The sequence below is a fragment of the Anser cygnoides genome, chromosome W (genome assembly GCF_040182565.1).
Source record: "Anser cygnoides isolate HZ-2024a breed goose chromosome W, Taihu_goose_T2T_genome, whole genome shotgun sequence".
Classification (NCBI taxonomy): domain Eukaryota; kingdom Metazoa; phylum Chordata; class Aves; order Anseriformes; family Anatidae; genus Anser; species Anser cygnoides.
In genome coordinates this window covers 5,255,858-5,276,517 of record NC_089911.1, presented here as the reverse complement: position 1 = coordinate 5,276,517, position 20,660 = coordinate 5,255,858, and the positions used below count along the sequence as shown (strand labels likewise).

The 20,660-nt window shown below is 40.1% G+C and overlaps 1 protein-coding gene across 5 annotated transcripts in view; it reads right to left on the bottom strand.

Annotated features, from left to right (window-relative positions):
- The window catches only part of LOC136788698 (chromodomain-helicase-DNA-binding protein 1-like), a 75,715-nt gene that overhangs the window by 21,000 nt on the left and 34,055 nt on the right, over nt 1-20,660 (bottom strand). For all 5 annotated transcript variants that reach the window (XM_066987324.1, XM_066987326.1, XM_066987327.1 and 2 more), the window contains exons 8-20: nt 14,744-14,969; nt 13,703-13,803; nt 13,266-13,444; nt 12,656-12,783; nt 12,367-12,583; nt 11,720-11,809; nt 10,740-10,930; nt 9,487-9,675; nt 9,155-9,317; nt 6,292-6,444; nt 5,913-5,984; nt 4,268-4,417; nt 3,444-3,592 (exon numbers count right to left, since the gene is read on the bottom strand). In XM_066987324.1, the coding sequence (XP_066843425.1) occupies nt 3,444-3,592; nt 4,268-4,417; nt 5,913-5,984; nt 6,292-6,444; nt 9,155-9,317; nt 9,487-9,675; nt 10,740-10,930; nt 11,720-11,809; nt 12,367-12,583; nt 12,656-12,783; nt 13,266-13,444; nt 13,703-13,803; nt 14,744-14,969 (2,008 nt within the window). The remainder of the gene's footprint in view (nt 1-3,443; nt 3,593-4,267; nt 4,418-5,912; nt 5,985-6,291; nt 6,445-9,154; nt 9,318-9,486; nt 9,676-10,739; nt 10,931-11,719; nt 11,810-12,366; nt 12,584-12,655; nt 12,784-13,265; nt 13,445-13,702; nt 13,804-14,743; nt 14,970-20,660) is intronic.

The following is a 20,660-nucleotide window of genomic DNA, read 5'->3' as shown; positions in this document are numbered from 1 at the left end:
TAACCATGAATTAATCAAGCTTCCTTCTGACTGTTAAACAAAAGCTCTATTTAATATGTAAAAAAAATGTAGAAAGACATTATACTTTGCAGTCTTTACTTATAAGGTTGTTATTTTATTATTATTATTATATTATATACTGTTGGGGTCAGAGGACTACCACCCATTCCTACTCTATCATGTAGGGTCAAATAAGGCTGCAACCAGGAGACGTCGAAATATCAAAAAAGACTTCGTGTCCCTCAGAAAGATGTTGAAGGGATTAGAAGCACAAGTAGTGTTCTCCTGTATCCTCCCAGTTGGTGAATGGGACCCAAGGAGACAAACAGACCAAGTGAATGACTGGCTGCATGGCTGGTGCCATGCTCAAGGTTTTGGGTTCTACGATCTTGGATGTACTTTTGAGAGACCAGGCATGCTGACACTGGATGGGGCGTCCTTGACCAAGTGGGGCAAGAGTGTTCAGGGCAGTAAGCAGGTGGGATTTATTAGCAGGGCTTTAGACTAGATGAAGTGGGGGAAGGGGATGTACCTCTTAGTGACAGAAAAGAACTTGGGAACACCGACACTTTAGGAAGCAACAGGGGAATACCCGTGAATTGTCCCAAAGGAATTAGGAAGGGCTCCTCTAAAAAGGTGATACAGCCAATAGCCCAGCTGAAGTGCCTCTACACCAATGCATGCATCAAGGGAAAAAAACAGGAGGAGTTGGAAACCATAGTCCAATTAGAAAACTCTGACATAACTGCTATCACGGAAACACAGTGGGATGAATCACACAACTGGAACACTGAAATTGAGGGCTAAAAGCTTTAGAGAAGATATAGACAAGGAAGAAAGCGGGGGGAAAAGGGTGGAAAGAAAGGGAAAAGAAAGGGTGGGGGTGTTGCCCTCTATGTTAAGAAATGGAGAGTTGCACTCAACGGCATTATGTCCAAGTGGAGGCTACTGATGAGTGGTGTCCCTCAGGGGTCTTTCTTGGGACTGGTACTGTTTAATATCTTTATTAAAGACATAAACAGTGGGATCGAGTGCACCCTCAGCAAGTTTTCAGATGTGACATCAAGCTGAGTGGCACAGTTGGTAAAACAGAAGGAAGGGATGCCATCCAAAAGGACCTGGACAAGCTTGAGAAGTGGGCCTCTGTGAATCCAATGAGGTTCAACAAGTCCAAGTGCAAGGTGCTGCACCTGGGTCAGGGCAATCCCAGACAGGAGCACAGACTGGCTGGAGAACTCATTGAGAGCAGCCCTGCAGAGAAGGAATTGGGGGTTCTGGTGGATGAAAAGCTTGACATGAGCCAGCAGTGCAGACATGCAGCCCAGAAAGCCAACTGCATCCTGGGCTGCATCAACAGAGGAGTGGCCAGCAGGTCGAGGGAGGTGATTGTCCCCCTCTACTCTGCCCTCGTGAGGCCCCACTTGGAGTACTGCATCCAGGTCTGGGGCCCGCAGCACAAAAAAAGATGTGGACCTATTAGCATGGGTCCAGAGGAGGGCCATGAAGACTATCAGAGGGCTGGAGCACCTCTCCTATGAAGAAAGGCTGAGAGCTGGGGACGTGAGGCCCATCTATAAGAATGGTTGTAAGGAGGAACCGGGGAACTACAGGCCTGTCAGCACGAACTCGGTGCCAGGAAAGGTGATGAAGCAGGTCATCTTGAATGCAATCAAGCAACTGGGGGATCAGGCCCAGCCAGCATGGGTTCATGAAAGGCAAGTCCTGCCTGACCAACCTCATCTCCTATGAGCAGGCGACCTGCCTGTTGAATGATGGAAAGGCTGTTGACATAGTCTATCTAGACTTCAGCAAAGCCTTTGACACAGTCTCCCACAGTATTCTCCTGGAGAAGCTGGAGGCCCATGGTTTGGACAGGTACACTTTTTGCTGGGTTAAAAACTGGCTGGACAGCCGGGCCCAGAGAGTAGTGGTGAATGGAGTGAAATCCTGCTGGTGACCAGTCATGAGTGGTGTTCCCCTGGGGTCGGTGTTGGGGCCCATCCTCTTGAATATCTTTATTGATGATTTGGATAAGGGAATTGAGTGCACCCTCAGGAAGTTTGCAGATGACACCAAGTTGGGGGGAAGTGTCGATCTGCCGGAGGGTAGGAAGGCCCTGCAGAGGGACCTGGACAGGTTGGATCGAAAGGCAGAGGCCAATGGGATGAGGTTCAACATGGCTAAGTGCCGGGTCCTGCACTTTGGCCACAACAACCCCATGCAACGCTACAGGCTTGGGGCAGAGTGGCTGGAAAGCTGTGCAGAGGAAAAGGATCTGGGGGTGTTGGACGATGCTCGCCTGAACATGAGCCAGCAGTGTGCCCAGGTGGCAAAGAAGGCCAACGGCATCCTGGCTAGTATCAGGAATAGTGTAGCCAGCAGGACCAGGGAGAGTATCGTCCCCCTGTACTCAGCTCTGGTGAGTCCGCACCTTGAGTACTGTGTTCAGTTTTGGGCCCCTCACTTCAAGAAAGACATCGAGGCCCTGGAGCGTGTCCAGAGAAGGGCTTCAAAGCTGGTGAAGGGCCTAGAACACAAGTCCTGTGATGAGTGGCTGAGGGAACTGGGGTTGTTTGGTCTGGAGAAGAGGAGGCTCAGGGGAGACCTTATTGCTCTCTACAACTACCTGAAAGGAAGTTGTGGGGAGCTGGGGGTCGGCCTCTTCTTCCAGATAACTAGCGATAGGATTAGAGGGAGCGGCCTCAAGTTGCACCAGGGAAGTTTCAGGTTGGAAATTAGGAGACATTTCTTCTCAGAAAGAGTAGTCAGACATTGGAACAGGTTGCCCAGGGAGGTGGTGGAGTCACCATCCCTGGGGTGTTTAAGGAAAGGTTGGACGTGGTGCTTAGGGACATGGTCTAGTGGGTGATAGTGGTGGTAGGGGGATGGTTGGACCAGATGATCTTGGAGGTCTTTTCCAACCTTAATGAATCTATGATTATATTTTCAGCCTGGAGAAGAGAAGGCTCCGGGGAGACCTCATTGTGGCCTTTCAGTACTTAAAGGGGTTTTATATAAAAAGATGGAGATTGACTTTTTATTCAGACAGATAATGATAGGACAAGGGGGAAGGGTTTTAATCTAAAAGAGAAGAGATTTAGATTAGGTGTTAGGAGAAAATTCTTCACTTGGTGGATGGTGAGGCACTGGAACAGGTTGCCCAGAGAAGTAGTGGATGCCCCATGCCTGGAAGTGGTCAAGGCCAGGTTGGATGGAGCTTTGAGCAACCTCATCTAGTGGGTGGCATCCCTGCCCATGGCAGGGGAGTTGGAACGAGATGATCTTTAAGGTCCCTTCCAACCTAAGCCATTCTATGATTTTATGATATAACCCCTTTCCATACATTTTTTGCCTTTTGTTAACCAAGTGAAGTGACTTGCACTTTTACTCAAATAGTCAAGTACACTTAACCCTAAATTGATATGTAAGATATATAAATATACCTTGAAGGAGTAGAGCCTGTATGTAGTACTGTTTTCCCTGTAGTGTCCATTCTCTGAATCACTAAGTGATCTAACACCATCTTTTTCTTGGCTCTTTCAAGAATATCTTCTTCTACTGATCCTTTTGTGACTAGCCGATAAATATTAACCTATGTATATTATAAATAGGCTTTACTTACATGCTCACAAATTACACAGGAAAACAATATTCAGATAAAATTAACAACAACAAAAAAAACACCTTGAACAACAACAATGTTAGACTTTACTTCTAATCTTCTATCTCATTGAACTAGTATTTCTCATATGAAACCAGTCAATCACATTACCATTGTCTCTACGTAAAGTTTTTAAAAAATAAAAGAAAAATTCTTAGACCTCTCCTCTTTAAACTTCAGTGATTAGGCACAAGCATGGCCATAAGGAACAGTGTCATATCTGATTATTACTTGAAGTCTTCCGCAAGAAAGAAACCTAAAGAGAACTACTAATTATTTAACATTAGGTAAAGGAGATGTGCCTTAAATATAACAGCTATTTTCTAGGATGACATGAAGCCAATGAATGTGAGACAAGCCCAGAACTCTTCTCTCTACTCATCCATATACTACAGTTACTATGCCATCTCTCCATACAGGGAGAGATTTATTTATTTATTTATTTATTTTAAAAGTCAAATGAGCATTATTAACATTTTTAGATATACCTGGCAAGTACTAGTTATTCTCAAAATACACAAAGACTGCGATGGCCAGACAAACAGCTTATGGCTACTGTGTGAAACCCTCCTTCAGGTTTGAAGCTTAGAAGACAAATATGCATACCTGTTTTTTCTGTCCAATCCTATGAGCTCTAGCCTGCGCTTGCAGATCATTTTGTGGATTCCAGTCAGAATCAAATATAACTACAGTGTCAGCAGATGCCAAGTTTATACCTAATCCTCCAGCCCTGGTAGACAGCAAAAAGCAGAAATCCTGAAATTATAAAATAAGAAATAGCTTTATATATGTATTAGTTATAATAATGCTTTGTGGAGCAGACTATCAACTCATACACTAGCTCTTCCATAGGTGAAGCTTCTTTAAGTATGAAGCTTAAATATAAATATATATATATATTTAAAGAAAACTAAGCAGCCATGGCATAAGAGGGAAGATCCTTGAGCATATAAGTAACTGGTTAAGAGATACGAAACGAGTTCTGTCAGGGTCAGTGCTCTTCAACACACTCAGAAACAATATGAAAATGGTATGATCGAAGTTTTCAGATGATATGGAATTATTCAAGGACAACTGTGAAGGACTGCAGAAGGATCTTATGAGACAGGCAATAAAAAAAAAAGCAGATGAAATTCAAGATAAAGAGAAATAGGAAACAATTTTGAATATTAAATAGAGTGACAAGTAATAGCAAACCATTAATGCACAGGAATGAGTCCTTGGAGTTGTCATAGATATTGAGACCTTCACTCAGTAATAGCCAAGAAAACTGATTAGGTAAAATGAAGTTTTATGGATTATTAGGAAAGAAATAGAGAATAAAACAGGAAACAATTCTGTTGCTGCACAAGTCTATAATTTACCTCCTTTTCTGAATACCATGTGAAGTTTGAATCCCCCTTCATCTTAAAAAAACATACAGTACAACTACAAGAATTCCAGAAAAAGGCAATGATGTCTATATAAGAAATTTACATACAGAAGTTAGTTGTTTTAACAAATATCTGAAGTTTATGTTATGAAATTAAGTCCTTCCCCCTCAACCATAACATAAATATAAGCCCAATAGCAACTGACAAATGCTATGCTTCTATTGCTGAAAAAACCCTGCCAGTGTTGAACAGAAGACCTAAGATTATCAAAGGTATGGAATGGCTTCCATAGTAGGAATGCTAAATAAACTAGGAATCTAATAGTGGTACACGATGGCTATAAATCAGTTCTTCAGTTTCTTCCAGGGCAAGGAAATAAAAAATAGAATATAAAGATAACAGAAGCCAGATTTAAAAAATATTTAAAACAATTTTTCTTCATGCAAGGATATACACAACTCAGTTCTGCCCATTCCCTAAGTACTTGTTCAATGTCAAAGGTTTATGCAAAAGTTCAGTGCTCCTGTAAAAACTGAAGGACTAAGTCCTACAAAAAAAAAACAAAACAGGTTAAATTCTTCAGTGTTTATACAGTACTGAAAATTACTTTGATAAAAAGCACTGTCAAAAATCTAAAAAGATAACTATGCAGTTATATTAGTTAAACGTCATTTTCATAAATTCTGTTTCCTATTTAACCTCTTCTCAGAAAAAAAGAGTTGTAAATCTTGTAATATATAGGTTACCAATAACAAAATTTCAACATGATACATCCCTCACTTTTTTCTGTCTTCATTTTTTTGGTAATATTTGTTATATTTCTTGGGAAAAAAATAAAGCTGTATAGATTTAAAAACCACCACCCACTAATACCATACCTCTGATCCTTCTGCATTAAAATGATCCAGTGCTTGTTTCCTCAATTCCCCTTTTATTGATCCATCAAGTCTCTAAAGAGATCAAATATTACAGTTAAAGAGGAACTCTCATACTATATTCAAATCAGAGCAACTTGAAATCTCAATTGCCAAAACAATTAGGGGCAAGGAAAAAAGTAATGTAACATTTTACACCACCTTTCTAATTTATCAGTTTCATTTCAAAACACCATTTATCATATAGTAATTGTCAGTCGTCTTTTTCTGTACATAAAATTAAACTTTTATAAATCCTTCTACAAAAAAGGACACTTTTCCTTTTCTTAAGCTAAAGTGGCAAAGATCAAGGCTTCTTGGCTACTACCAGCAAAATTCCTACCTGAAAAGGAAACTGACGATACTTCAAATATTCTGCTAGGATGTCTAGCATCCTCACCATCTGAGAGAAAATCAGTACTCTGTTGCCACGTTCTCGTAGACGAATCAGTAGCTTGTCAAGAAGGATTAGTTTCCCACTACTTCGTATTAAATGCTACAAAGACAAGAAAAGGTGTATTGCAAAATAAGTTCACCTTAACACTAATATACACTGCAGTTGGTTAGACTTTTTTTAAGGTTTTTAAGGTTTAAGTTTTTTTAAGGTTTAAGGTTTGCTTTCTTGTCTACTGGAATGGGAAGAATGACAGAAATTTTGACATTCCTTTAAAAATATGTTTTAAAATGTGCACACAATAGTCTCCTAGAACTAAATAACACATTCAGATGACCATACTATACCACTATATACATTTACTAGTATGCAGCATTAATTGAATATGAAAGTTTAATAAGGATTTAGTCAGTCCTGATCTCATAAAAACTCATTATAAAAGCATAGAGTACTCTAATTGAAAGCAACAGGAATACTAACTAGCATGTTTTAAAGGAAATGCATTTCTCAGCTTTGGCTAATAAAACATCATCTTAACATTTCATAAAAAAAATGTAAGCAAATAAACTGTGCTACAAGTTAGAGCAGTTGAGATATAGACTCAATTTTTTCCTACCAAATAATCATTTGGTAAGAAGTAAGATTACCTTACTAATTTAGTACTACTTACTCCTTGCTTTCCATCTTTTGAACAGAAATAAGCACTGCTATTTGACCCTCTAATTATTTTTAAACAATAACTAATCTGTCAAGTTTCTCAGGCAAGTTAAAAGTGAGAGGAATTTTGTTTGTATAGCCCAAGAAGCTTTAGATGGCTTACAGCATTATACCTTCTCAGCTCCAGTGGGAACAACTAGAAGAGAAATTCAGATGCACATTTAATTTAATGTTGAAAACATTAGGCCTCTTTAAGGTGAAGAGGCTCAGGATAGAATTATGTAGAATAAAAAAAACTGGAGTTAGGTGCTTTTATTCCTTTTGCCTGAAATGATAAGGATGTATCATTCATAATAAGAGTTAGCAAAGCTTATTCAGATGAGCCAAGGAAATCATTATTAAAAATATGCAATTATTACAAATAATGGCTGAACAGTTCTAAAGAGTTTAATTATAATTTAGGTAGTTAGAGTATGCCATGTTGTAAATTAAATACCCTTTAGCTTTGAGAAACACTTTATAATATAAAACACCTTGAAATCACAAGCTGTCACTGCACAATCTAGTAGTTTTGGGAAAGTCTTGAAATTATGAACTTCAAAGCTTACAGAAAAAAACAATTGATCATTAGAAATATTTATGTTGGTATAAACTGCTGCCAGGTGCCCACCAAGCCGTTCTCTCACTCCCCCTCCTTGGCAGGATAAGGGCAGAAAGTATGATGAAAAAAAAAAAAAGAACAACAGAACTCATGGGTTGATATTAGGACAGGAAGATCACTCACCAGTTACCATCATGATCAAAACAGACTCAGCTTGGGGAAGATTAATTTAATTTATTGCCAATTAATAACAGTGTAGAGCAGTGAGAACTAAAAGCAAACTAAAAACAACCTTCCCCCCAATCCATCCTCTTCTACATCCTCCCCCTGAGTGGAGCAGGGAATGAGGATTGCGTTCAGTCTATAACGCTTCATCTCCGCCACTCCTTCACGGTCACTCTCTTCCCCTGCTCCAGTGTGGGGTCCCGCCTATGGGATGCAGTCCTTCACAAACTGCTCCAACGTGGGCTTCCCACAGGCTGCAGTTCTTCAAGAACTGCTCCAGCATGGGTTTTCTCCACAGTGTGCAGTCCTTCAGGAACACACTGCTCCAGTGTGGGTCCCCCATGGGCTGCAGCTTCCTTCAGGGTATATCCACCTGCTGTGGCATGGGGTCCTCCATGGACTGCATTGTGGATATGTGCTCTGACATGGTCCTCCAAGGGCTGCAGTGGGACAACCTGCTTCACCATTGTCTTCTCTGCAGGCTACCTGGAGCACCTCCCCCTTCTTCACTGACCTTGGTGTCTGCAGGATTGTTTTTCACATTTTCTCATTCGTCTCTCTCACAGCTGATGTGCAGCATTTTTTAAACTTCCTTAAATATGTTATCACAGAGGTGCAACTAGCATTGCTCATTGGCTCAGCTTTGGCCAGTGGTGGGTCTCTTTTGGAGTAAGCTGTTATCTGACCTGGGGCAGCTTCTGGTCTCTTCTCAGAGGCTGCCCCTGCAACCCCCCTGCTACCAAAACCTTGCGACATGAACTCAATACAAGTACAAAGATTGGTTAACATTTACAAAGCAAACAAACAAACAAAAAATGCAACAAAACCCTGAAGAAAAAATAAAACAATCACAAATCATCTTTAGTAGTGATGCTTACAGGTATTTTCATTTATAACAATAAAAATCAGACTAAGCTTTGGATGTTTATTACTTTTATTTCCTTTCAGTTTGGTTGTTTGCAGGCATGCAGCGAACAGTGTTTGTTTACAAAAAAGCTTGAAGAGATTCTGCAGATCACTTTCTGCTATCACATGGACTGTTGGTGCTTTGCCAGTCATGCATTTGCACAGAGATGCTTTATTTAGTACTGATCTCTCTATTATTCAGTTCTAGCTAAGAAATAAAAAACAATTCACTTACCTGTAAAACCCAGGATGTACATTTAATAGAGAACTTGTTTATTAATATTAAATATTAACATTATATAATTCTATTAATATACTTTAATAAGAACCAATAAATTGCTAGAACACTATAAAATTACTGCATGTATATTAGAGATGGAAAACAACTTTATAAAAATAAATTAAAAAACAAGGTGGTATTACCTGTAAGGCCTCCTGTTTATTATAGAATTCATTATCATCTGGTGGTTTAATGAGGTAGCAATGGTTACAACACTTCTTGAGTTCCATCATGATGTTCAAAAAGCCTGAGGTACTGCCTTTTGAACCTTTACTCAGGGCTTTATAATTCCTGGTTAAAATCCACCTATGATATAGAATGTGTAGTGGAAGTAATTTCTAACATGTCATATTTCCATAAATGGTAAGCTCTCAAAATATCATTTCAAATTGCATCATGAGAACTATTACACTTCATTACTTTTCATACAGACATCTAATTAAAATAGTGGGATTTTAAAAGTGTCATTACTTACTTGTAATATTGCTTCTGTAATGCACTCATTTCCATCCTCAAAATTTGCTCAACCTTAGCAGGTAAAGACTTTTCTACATCTTTTTTAACTCTTCTGAGTAGAAACGGTTCAAGTTCTTTGTGAAGACTTGCATAACCAAACTCTCTCCCTTTGCCATGCTCCTCTTCAAAATCTTCCCAGGAAGAAAACCTTCAACATAAGAAAGAATAAAGGGAGAATAGTGACATAGTATGAATGACCTGAAGAAGCAACAGCCAAGAAACAGAACACATAAAACCCATAAATATACCACATGCACACAAACGCATATGGACTCATTCCCCACTCCCCTCTGTTTCATTCAATAAATTTCTGAATTTTCATCTCACAAGAAATTCTAAACATTTTGTCTGCAAATAGTAGAATGGAAGTTTCCAAACACTTTTGCAAAATGAAAGTTCAAAACAAACTACTGAATTTTAATTTCTCCAATGAAAGCTCTGCATTTTACTTTTCTGCATGGAAACCCAGGTAGAAGGTTACAGAAATTCCATTATTATATTTCTCAAGAGCAGCATGAAAAAAAAAAGTTGCATGGCTGGGGGGAGTGCAAGAGAACAGACCACTTTACATACTTTTTGCAGATTGGATGGTCTAGCTGAAATTTGATTATCCTCTGATATGTGCTAACAGACTAAGAAAATGGACTGTAAGGTTCTGAAGAAGTCAGTGTAATGCATAGCTCTGAAATTGGAGCTACAGTGATTTGTATTCACAAGATATCTGAAAGGAACGTGCTCTCATTTATTCCAGATATAAACAGAGGTCACTACAGAATAATGTCAATATAATAAACGTATTGTATGCAAACCATAAGGCTGCCTGACTGAACTACTGCATATCGGGCATCATGGTACAAACTTGTTCTCATTAATGGTACTAACACAGAAAAGAAGACATCCTCAGCCCCATTCTGTTTCCATACAGTAAGTCCATGTGGTTTTCCTTTTAGATTAAGATACGTCTTTTCAGGGACCTGACCCATATATCAATCCACCCTTTTTGTGGACTGCTAAAACAGAAAAAGCAGCAACTGCTACCAGAACGATTTATCAGAAATAGTATGAAAAAGTATGTACATCTATTTTATATAAGATATTTAAACTGTTTCACAATGCAATTCTCTACCTCTGTTGATTCTCCAATCACTAAAATATTCCACCATAAGACACTTGATAAATAAATAAAAAGAATCATGTAAAACTCTTCCTTACTTTTCTGGCATGATGAAGTGCAGCAAAGACCAAAGCTCTTTGAGGGAGTTTTGCAGAGGGGTTCCAGTAATAAGAAGACGATGATTAGACTTGAAGTCTATTAAAGTCTTGTACAGAAGGGAATCATCATTTTTTAAACGATGAGCTTCGTCAACCCCTATAAACACCCAATTCAGACCACCAAGGAATGACTTAAAGAAATTGGGGTGGGGGAAGAAGACATTAAACGAGTTAATATATTATGGAATTTCTGACATTTTGCATGAGGTTATAAATCCCATCACTTTTTTATTTTAATACCATATGGACACCTATGCATTTTTAGCATCAGTTATAGTTTTTATGTTTGCAGGATTCAACAAAAGGTTATGGAAGCATCCCAAGTTTAAAAGGAAAGAAAAAGGCTAAATAAAGTTGATCTATAAATTTTCAAATAAAATAAAAAAAATCAGAATATACTCTCTTCTTTCCAGTATGTACAAACAAATGAAGTAAAGAAGTTCCACTCATTTGGCTTTCAGTTAAAATTTTCATATGCCATTAGGATTAACAATAACTCTACGGGCTACCATCATAGAAATAGTAAGAATATACATACTACTGCACACACAAAGAAAACATGGATTTCAGAGTTGTGAATCACAGGTGTTTGGGGCTATGGGTTGGTTTGTTTTTTTTTCAGTTCCTGGATGATAGTCTACAAAGAAGTAGAGCATTTTGAGAAGTGAAGAAATTACTACAGTAATGAGAAGCCCAAGCAAACTGATATGGAGAAAAAAAAGGGGGGGGGGGGGAAGAAAGCCACACCACACATACAGAAAATCTAAATGTGTTTAAAAAAAAAAAAAGAACACTTCACTGTCATACTTCTAAAAGCAAAGTTGTCATACTCCACATCCAGAACCAAAATATGTGCAACTCAAAAACATTTGTCAAATGTAAAACTCATTTAATCACCCTGAAGAAATAAGTGTGATTACCTTATCCTTCAGCAAAATTTCATAAGTTGTTAGAAGTATATTAAATTTTAATCGTTTGGTCTGTGGATGCATCCATTCATGAGTTCTTATCTACAAAAAGAATCAAGTGAATTGTAAGCTAGAAGAAAAACAGTCTTATTGGTCAGTATGACTTTAAGAACTACAGCAATATAAATGTTAAGTGACATACAATAATCTGATCACAAAACAGGAACACAGTACTCAAGCTATTAATTTAAACTTCTGAAAAAATGACAAAATTTCCACAAAACTTTTTTTTTTTTTTTAATTTAAAAGTTACTTACATTCCTCATTTCAGAGAAGGAATTAAAATTGTGGCTGGTATACTTAAATATTTATTTTTATTTTATGGACCTAAATAATTGCATGACAAAAGACAATTTATTTTCAAATGCAAGGTTGCATTTTTAATCGTTTTTATTATTAAGCAGGAAGGGAATCTTTCACATACATTTATATCAGAACAAAATTTAAGCTTTTAATTTGCATTTTAAACACATAAAATATTTCAAATAAGTATTTGCTCATTATTAATCAAAATATTGGAGATTAGCATAAGACAGGAACATGAAATGAGTCTTGCTTTTTACCACTAAGCTTTTTCAATGATACAAAGAAATACTCACCATATTTCTGCTAGTTATATCTCCTAAGTAAACCACAGCATTCATCTGAGGAGCCCAAGTTTGAATCTCTCTTTGCCAAGATGTCAAGGTAGAAAGTGGCACGACCAGCAAAAAAGGCCCATACAGTTGATGTTCATGGAACAGGTAGTTCAGAAAAGAAATTGTTTGTATTGTTTTTCCCAGACCCATTTCATCTGCAAGAATACAACTATTCCCTCTAAAAAAAAAAAAAAGTTTTATAAATGCTTACAATTTAAAAACAGCAAAACTCATTTGAGACTATACTTACTTGCACCATGAGTGAGCAAGCCAATTCAGTCCATTTAACTGATAATCTCTTAACTCTAAACTCTCATGTCCTCCAATATAAGATGGCTGCTTCTTTAGTGCAACAAACCTTGGCCTCTGTTTAAGAATCTGTCAAAAGCAAACTGAGCATCAGTCCTGCTACTGACTGAAGTTACCAAAATGTTTTCCTATAGAAACAAATTAGCAGTAGAAATTTGTTGAGTTACCAATTCTACCGTTTATTCATCACAGACAACTAGGCCATACAACATCAACTCACTTGCAAGTTGAAAGGAGCTTGATGGCTGAACTAAATTCCACAACAGAAGTGACATTAACTCTTTCACAGAGGATACTTTTAAAAAAACTAAGAATACCAAATTCCATCTTTGAACGGTAATAAAAGAAGCAGGGAACAATATCTACAAAAAACTATTCTCAATAATGATACTTACTTCATATATAAATATAGCTATCATTACTATTCTGAACAACCTTCAAAAATATTTTATAATTAGCATCTAATCTCAGGATGCATAAAATACTTCAACTTTTTTTTTCTTTTTTAAAATTATCACAACTGTATAAATCCATTGCAATTACACACTCACCTTGCAGTCCTTAAATGGAGTGGTCTTGGACTGATTTCTGCTAAAATACTCATCAATACATGCCTGAAATTTTTTGGCAATGAGAGCACCGTCTTCCCAGCTACATTCTGAGTAAGGCAGACCCTGCCATTTGCAATAGTAATCTGGATAACCAGCTGCTGATTTCTGATTTGAATGAGCTGCAGAAATGTATCAGAGATACCAGATCAATATTTTCCTTTTGTATTTTAAGAAAGCACTCGTTTTAAGTGATAAGACAACATGAACTAGTTTCACAGCAAAGACAGTACAATGAGTTTTCTCTTTATCAGATTTTGTTTTGCCTTAAGTTGTTAGGGATATTTATAACCTAAATTTCTTAACTATAAAGGCAACGTGAAAGCAACGAACACAGAATATTCTCAACACCGTTTTCCGTCTGCAAGTTTGTCACGTACCAATTATCCTTTCCACTACTTGATATTGTTTATGTAGATCATCTGTAAGTTCCTGCTGGCAGTTATAATATTCCACATCTTCTGGAGAAGCATTTTTCAGCCTGAAATGGAAATTTATTTACAGCATTTATTACATTATGTAGTTATAAAACTAAGAAAATGCGGCAATTCTAAAGCTCTGAATGTAAACATCATGGGAATGCTGCTTAGAGAGCTTCTTTGAAGGAACTACAACTCAATGAAATTCCTGCTATAGAAGTGTTGCATCTGGCCTGAGAAAGCTAAATTAAGAGACATTTCTATCAGCTACAGCTTGTACTAGTTATGCAGATAATTTACAATGTCTATTCTCAACAGCGAGTAGTATACTTCACGTGGTATTTTCGTGAAACAGCACTAATGATGGTTCACGGTAATAAGAATCCATCTTATGAGTATGAGATGCTAAAAATCCCACCAGCATTCACAGATTATATTAAACACACTAATAAAATTGAACACAAAAAGGTAGCACTAAAACATAAGGATTTCTTCAGTTCTTGGTTCTGAGGCTTTAAAGGAAGTTTGAGCCAAAAAAGTAAATGCTGTAAAGTTTTGAGTGCTTTAGGAATTTCAGTTCTTTTTTTCTTTACTTTTTATTTTTAATAATCTCTGCAGGAATTCCTGAAGAACTCTGATCAAAGTACAATCAATGACAAAACTAGTAAAAGGTAAGATTTAAAACAAAACCAGAAAACTCACCACTCACCTTGTTAAAACTTCATTTATAACATGCATTAAAGTCTAGGTGCAAAAGCTGCTTCCTTAAGAGGCCTGATTTTACAAAAGGTGTGAGTATACTCACTTTCTCAACCAGATTTGGAATGCTCAGAATGTTACAGGATCATAAGTATTAGGGAAGCTTCAACTTATATTTTGTCTTCCTGTTGTAAAGGCAGTTGATATGCCTTCGTAAAGAGGCAACGGAACATACATAAACACAATAAAACATCTATACTGTTACAAAACATGCAACATGGAAGTAGTTATAAAAACACTTACCATCGTTTTGTTTCCTGATACTTTTTCTTATAGTTGTCCAGTTTCTTCATTCCTTTAACATTTTGTTGCTTCAGGGTTTCCTCAGTTTCCCAAGTATTATGGATGTGTGACCAACCTTTCCATTTAATAAGATACTGAACTTCTCCTGGCTCCTTTGACTTTTCAAAACCAATATTTGGGTCACCATCTGCCTCGACTGCATAGATAGTGGTTGCAGCACCAGTGGCTGAATAAGACACCACACCATTAGGCTTGATTAAGAATGCACTGCCATAAATTAAACAGTAAAAAATTTACTGCAGAAAACAATCTGATGTTTCTACCTAAGCATGTACCTTGATTAATTTCACCTACAATACTTATGTCACTCCTCTTATTTGAATATTATGATGAAACTAAGTTAATACATGCAAAAATATTCCAAAGAATCAAAACAGAAACCAAAAAACTCTGCATCGAACCTACAGTACCTCATCTTTTCTTATTAGAATTTTCTTGTTGCCCCTAGTTTTTCTAGTGAACCCCAGGGAACGCTCCACAAGGACTGCTTGATGCCATCTTTACTATATTCTTCTCATCTCTGAGCATATAATAGATATTTAACATTCGGCTTGATCAGCCTTGCAACCTGAAAAACCTACTATTCAATTATTACTATGGAAGCTATAAAAACAATTAACTGAATTGCAGAATGGCTGAGGTTGGAAGGGGCCCTCTGGAGGTCATCTGGTCCAAGCCCCCTGCTCAAGCAGGGACACCTAGAGCAGGTTGCCCAGGACCATGTCCAAACAGCTTTTGAAGATCTCCAAGGAGGGAGACTCCACAACCTCTCTGGGCAACCTGTTCCACTGCTCCATCACCCACACAGTAAAAAGAAAAAGAAAAAAGTGTTTCCTGATGTTGAGACGGATCCTCCTGTGTTTCCATTTGTGCCCATTGCCTCTTGTCCTGTCACTGGGCACCACTGAAAAGAGCCTGGATCCATCCTCTTTGCATCCTCCCTTCAGGTATTTATAGACATTGATGAGATACCCCTGGGCCTTCTCTTCTCCAGGCTAAACAGTCCCAGCTCTCTCAGCCTCTCCTCATAGGAGAGATGTTCCAGTCCCTTAATCATTTTTGTGGCCCCTTTGTTGGACTCTCTCCAGTAGATCCAGGTCTCTCTTGTACTGGGGAGCCCAGAGCTGGACACAGAACTCCAGGTGTGGCCTCACCAATGCTGAGTAGAGGGGATGGATCACCTCCCTCCACCTGCTGGCAATACCTTGCCTAACGCAGCCCAGGATATCATTAGCCTTCTTTGCTGCAAGGACACATTGCTGGCTCATGCTCGACTTGGTGACCCCCAGGACCCCCATAGACTTTTCTGCAAGGTTGCTTTACAGCTGGGTGGCCCCCAGCATGTACCGGTGCCTGGGGTTGTTCCTTTCCAGGTGCAGGACTTTGTACTTCCCCTTGTTGAACTGCATGAGGTTCCTCTCTGCCCATTTCTCCAGTCTGTCCAGGTCCTTCTGGATGGCAGCAAGACCCTCTGGTGTATCTGCCACGCCCCTCTGTTTTGTGTCATCTGCAAACTTGCTGAGGGTACGCTCTGCCCCATCATCCAGATCATTAATGAAAACGCTGAACAGGACTGAGTCCAGTACTGACCCCTGCAGTATGCCCCTAGTTACTACTGGCCTCCAACTAGACTTTGTGCCGCTGACCACCACCCTCTGGGCCCAGCCATTCAGACAGTTTTCAAACCACCTCGCTGTTTGCCCATCCAGCAACGGCCACTTTAACAGCTTGTCTATGGGGATCTTATGGGAGACAGTGTCAAAGGCCTTACTGAAGTCCAGGTAGACTATATCCACTGCTCTCCCCTCATCCATCAGGCTGGTCATATCATTATAGAAGCTTATCAGGTTGGTCAAGCATGACTTCCCCTTGGTGAATCCATGCTGGCTCCTCCCGATGGTTTTCTTGTCCTTCATGTACCTGGAAATGGTTTCCAGGATTAGCTGCTCCATTACCTTCCCAGGCATCGAGGTGGGGCTGACTGGCCTGTAGTTCCCAGGGTCCTCCTTCTTGCCCTTTTTGAAGATAAGAGTGACATTTGCTTTCCTCTAGTCTTCAGGCACTTCTCCCAGTCACCGTGATCAAGCAAAGATTATCAAGAGTGGCCTTGCGAGGACATCTGCCAGCTCCCTCAGTACTTGTGGGTACATCCCATCAGGGCCCATGAATTATGAATGTCCAGTTTGCTTAAGTATTCCTTGACCTGATCATCTCCCACCATGGGTCCATCTTCCTTCCTCCAGCCTTTCCCCCAGGTCTCTGGGACCTGGGATTCCTGAGGGCCAGTCTTGATGGTAAAGACCGAGGCAAAGAAGGCATTCAGTACCTCGGCCTTTTCCCTGTCCCGTGTAACCAGGTTCCCCATCTTGTTCAGCAATGGGCACACATTTTCCCTAGCCTTCCTTTTGTCACTAATGTACTTACAGAAGCCCTTCTTATTGTCCTTGACATCTATGGCCCGATTCAATTCCATCTGGGCTTTGGCGTTCCTAACCTCATCCCTGGATGCTCAGACAATGTTTCTGCATTCTTCCCAGGTTACCCATCCTTGCTTCCACTTTCTGTATGCTTCCTTTTTATGTTTTAGTTTGGCCAGGAGCTCCTCGATCTTTCATTCTGGCCTCCCAACATTTTTGTCTGATTTCTTGCTCATTGGGATGTACTGATCTTGTGTTATGTCTTCCTAACCTCTTTTTACATTTTCCCCCCTGCATTTGGAATTTTATGTGGAGTAAATTTTAATTACATTCAGTCTGTATTACTGCTGCTAGTATTCTTCATCTGTAAACAAGCTCATTTCTGTGAGAAGAGCCAAGAAAGGAAGTGGACCCAACCAGATGCAGGGTCTAGATCTAGCAACAGAGAGTGACAATAACAAAGAACAGCACAAACAGTAACAACATCTAAGCATACAGAATATAAGAAGCCTTGTCCAAAAGGCTTTTAACACAGCAGTGATACTTTGCATTTGAGTAAGGGGCTGGAGTAAAGATACAGTGGCATTTAGGACAGTATGGGAGAAGGAAGGTGAGAGGGAAGAGAGTGCAAGCTCTGTGGCATATCGGAAACTCTAGAAATTAGGTACATCCCATGAAGAAAGGCAGTTTTGAAGTGTGAGGGCGGCCAAATTTTCTATGATTTGAACCCTAATTTTCAGACTAAAAAACACTTAAGTAGGATACTGCATCCTATCAGCTACTGAAAATGAGACCCCTATCATAATTCATAAAATTTTAGAAATTCATATCCAAGCACATTACTGAAATCGTAGATGCACTTTGTAGCCATTCCACCATCCATTGTATTGTATTGAGACTAATTATACAGAAATACCTGAAATCACCATCTCAGTGCTTCAGCCTTCCCAATACCATCCTTTAGGGTTCAGCCTACTGGTTAGATGCCCTATCCAGTCTACTTTCTCTGCCTCAGTATAAACAGTTTATACCTATCATGTAATCAATAAACTGTACAAATAGTAGTTTAACAGCATGGTATGCAGTTGTGTAATATAGAGCTATTTTCCACATATTTTTTTTCTTTTTGCATTAGTTATGTAAGTTCTTCTATGTTTTATTTTATAAAGCTTACAAAAGAAACATACACATATGAGTATGAAAAACAAGATGACTCCCTGGTATTTTTAAACTTATTGTTTACAAACATCGCAGGTGACCTACAGCTGAGAACAACTGACATTTACATTGCACAATGTACTCCACCATCTTCCTGGAGCCTGGATCAGGGATATCACCAGGATACTCCCCAACCTGCTGCACTCCACAGACTACTACCCACTACTGATTTTTCAGATAGGTGGGGAGGAAGCTGCATCCTGTAGTCTGAGGGGAATGAAGAAAGATTTCAAGGCCTTGGGACAGTTGGTGAAAGAGTCTGGGGCGCAAGTCATTTTCTCTTCCCTCCTTCTGTTCTGGGGTGATGACGTGAGACGGAATAGAAGGATTTGGTCCATAAATGATTGGCTATATGACTGGTGCTACAGGCAGGGCTTTGGGTTCTTTGATAATGGCTGGTTTTATAAGACACCAGGCCTGACAGTAATACGTGGGAAAGGTTTATCTCACGGGCAAAAGGGTTCTGGGACAGGAATTAGCAGGGCTCATTTGGAAAGCTTTAAACTAGATCTGAAGGGGGATGGGGTTGTAGCTGGGCTTGCAAAGGTGGGGCAGCACTCTAACAGTGAGGAAGACTGGGAGGCCTCCCACCCCCCTAGGGTGAAATTGGCGTGCTCAGCTCGCTCCCTGAAGTGCCTGTACACCAATGCACGCAGCATGGGGAATAAGTAGGAGGAATTAGAAATCCATGTTCAGTCAGGAGACTATGATCTCTGATCTCATGGCAATTACAGAGACATGGTGGGACAGCTCACATGACTGGAATGTGGTCATGGATGGGTATGTCCTGCTCAGGAAAGACAGGCCAGCAAGGCGAGGTGGCGGAGTTGCTCTTTACATGAGAGAGCAACTACATTGTATTGAGTACTGTTCAGGGGCGGATGAGGAGCGAGTTGAGAGTCTGTGGGTGAGAATTAAGGGGCAGGCTGGCATGGGGGATACTGTTGTGGGTGTCTATTACAAGCCACCAGATCACAATGAGGAAGTTGACGAGGCCTTCTACAGGCAGCTGATAGCAGCCTCGAGAACACAGGCCCTGGTTATTGTGGGGGATTTCAACTACCCTGACATTTTCTGGAAGGCCTACTCAGCCAGCCATCCGCAGTCCAGGAGGTTCCTTCAGTATATTGATAATAACTTCCTGATGCAAATGGTGGATGTGCCAACTAGGAGAGGAGCGCTGCTGGATCTTGTCCTCACTAACAAGGAGGGGCTGGTTGAAGCAGTGAAGGCTGAAGGCAGACTTGGTTGCAGCGACCATGAGATGGTGGAGTTTAGGATCTCATGTGGCAGGAACAGAATACCGAGCAGAATTGCAAGCCTGGACTTCAGTACAGTCGGCTTTGGCCTTTTCAAGCATTTGCTAGGGGAAATCCCATGGGACAAGGTACTTGAAGGAAAAGGGGCCCAAGATAGCTGGTTAGCTTTCAATGACTGCTTCTTCTGAGCTCAAGAACAGAGCATCCCAACAGGTAGGAAGTCAAGAAAGAGAGCCAGGAGACCTGCATGGTTAAACAGGGAAGTGCTGGGCAAACTCAAGTGGAAGAGGAGAGTCTACAGATCATGGAAGGAGGGACTGGCCACTTGGGAGGAATATAAGGCTGTTGTCAGAAGATGTAGGGAGGCAACTAGGAAAGCTAAGGCCTCCCTAGAATTAAACCTTGCAAGAGGGGTGAAGGACAACAGAAAGGGCTTCTTCAAATACACTGTGGATAAAACTAACACTAGAGGCAATGTAGGCCCACTGATGAATGAGGTGGGTGCCCTGGTGACAGAAGATAAAGAGAAAGCGGAGTTACCGAATGCCTTCTTTGCCTCTGTCTATAATGCCGGAGGCTGTCCTGAGGAACCCCATACACCTGAGACCCCACAGGAAGTCGGAATAAAGGAGGAATTTGCCTTGGTTGATGAGGGCTGGGTTAAGGACCGATCAAGCAAGCTGGACATCCATAAGTCCATGGGTCCTGATGGGATGTACCCGCAGGTGCTGAGGGAGCTGGCAGAAGTCATTGCTAGGCCACTCTCCATCATCTTTGGTAAGTCGTGGGGAATGGGAGAGGTGCCTGAGGACTGTAGGAAAGCAAATGTCACTCCGGTCTTCAAAAAGGGCAAGAAGGAGGACCCGGGTAACTATAGACCGGTCAGCCTAACCTCCATCCCTGGTAAGGTGATGGAACAACTAATCCTTGGCATTGTCTCTAGTCGTATTAAGGATAAAAGGG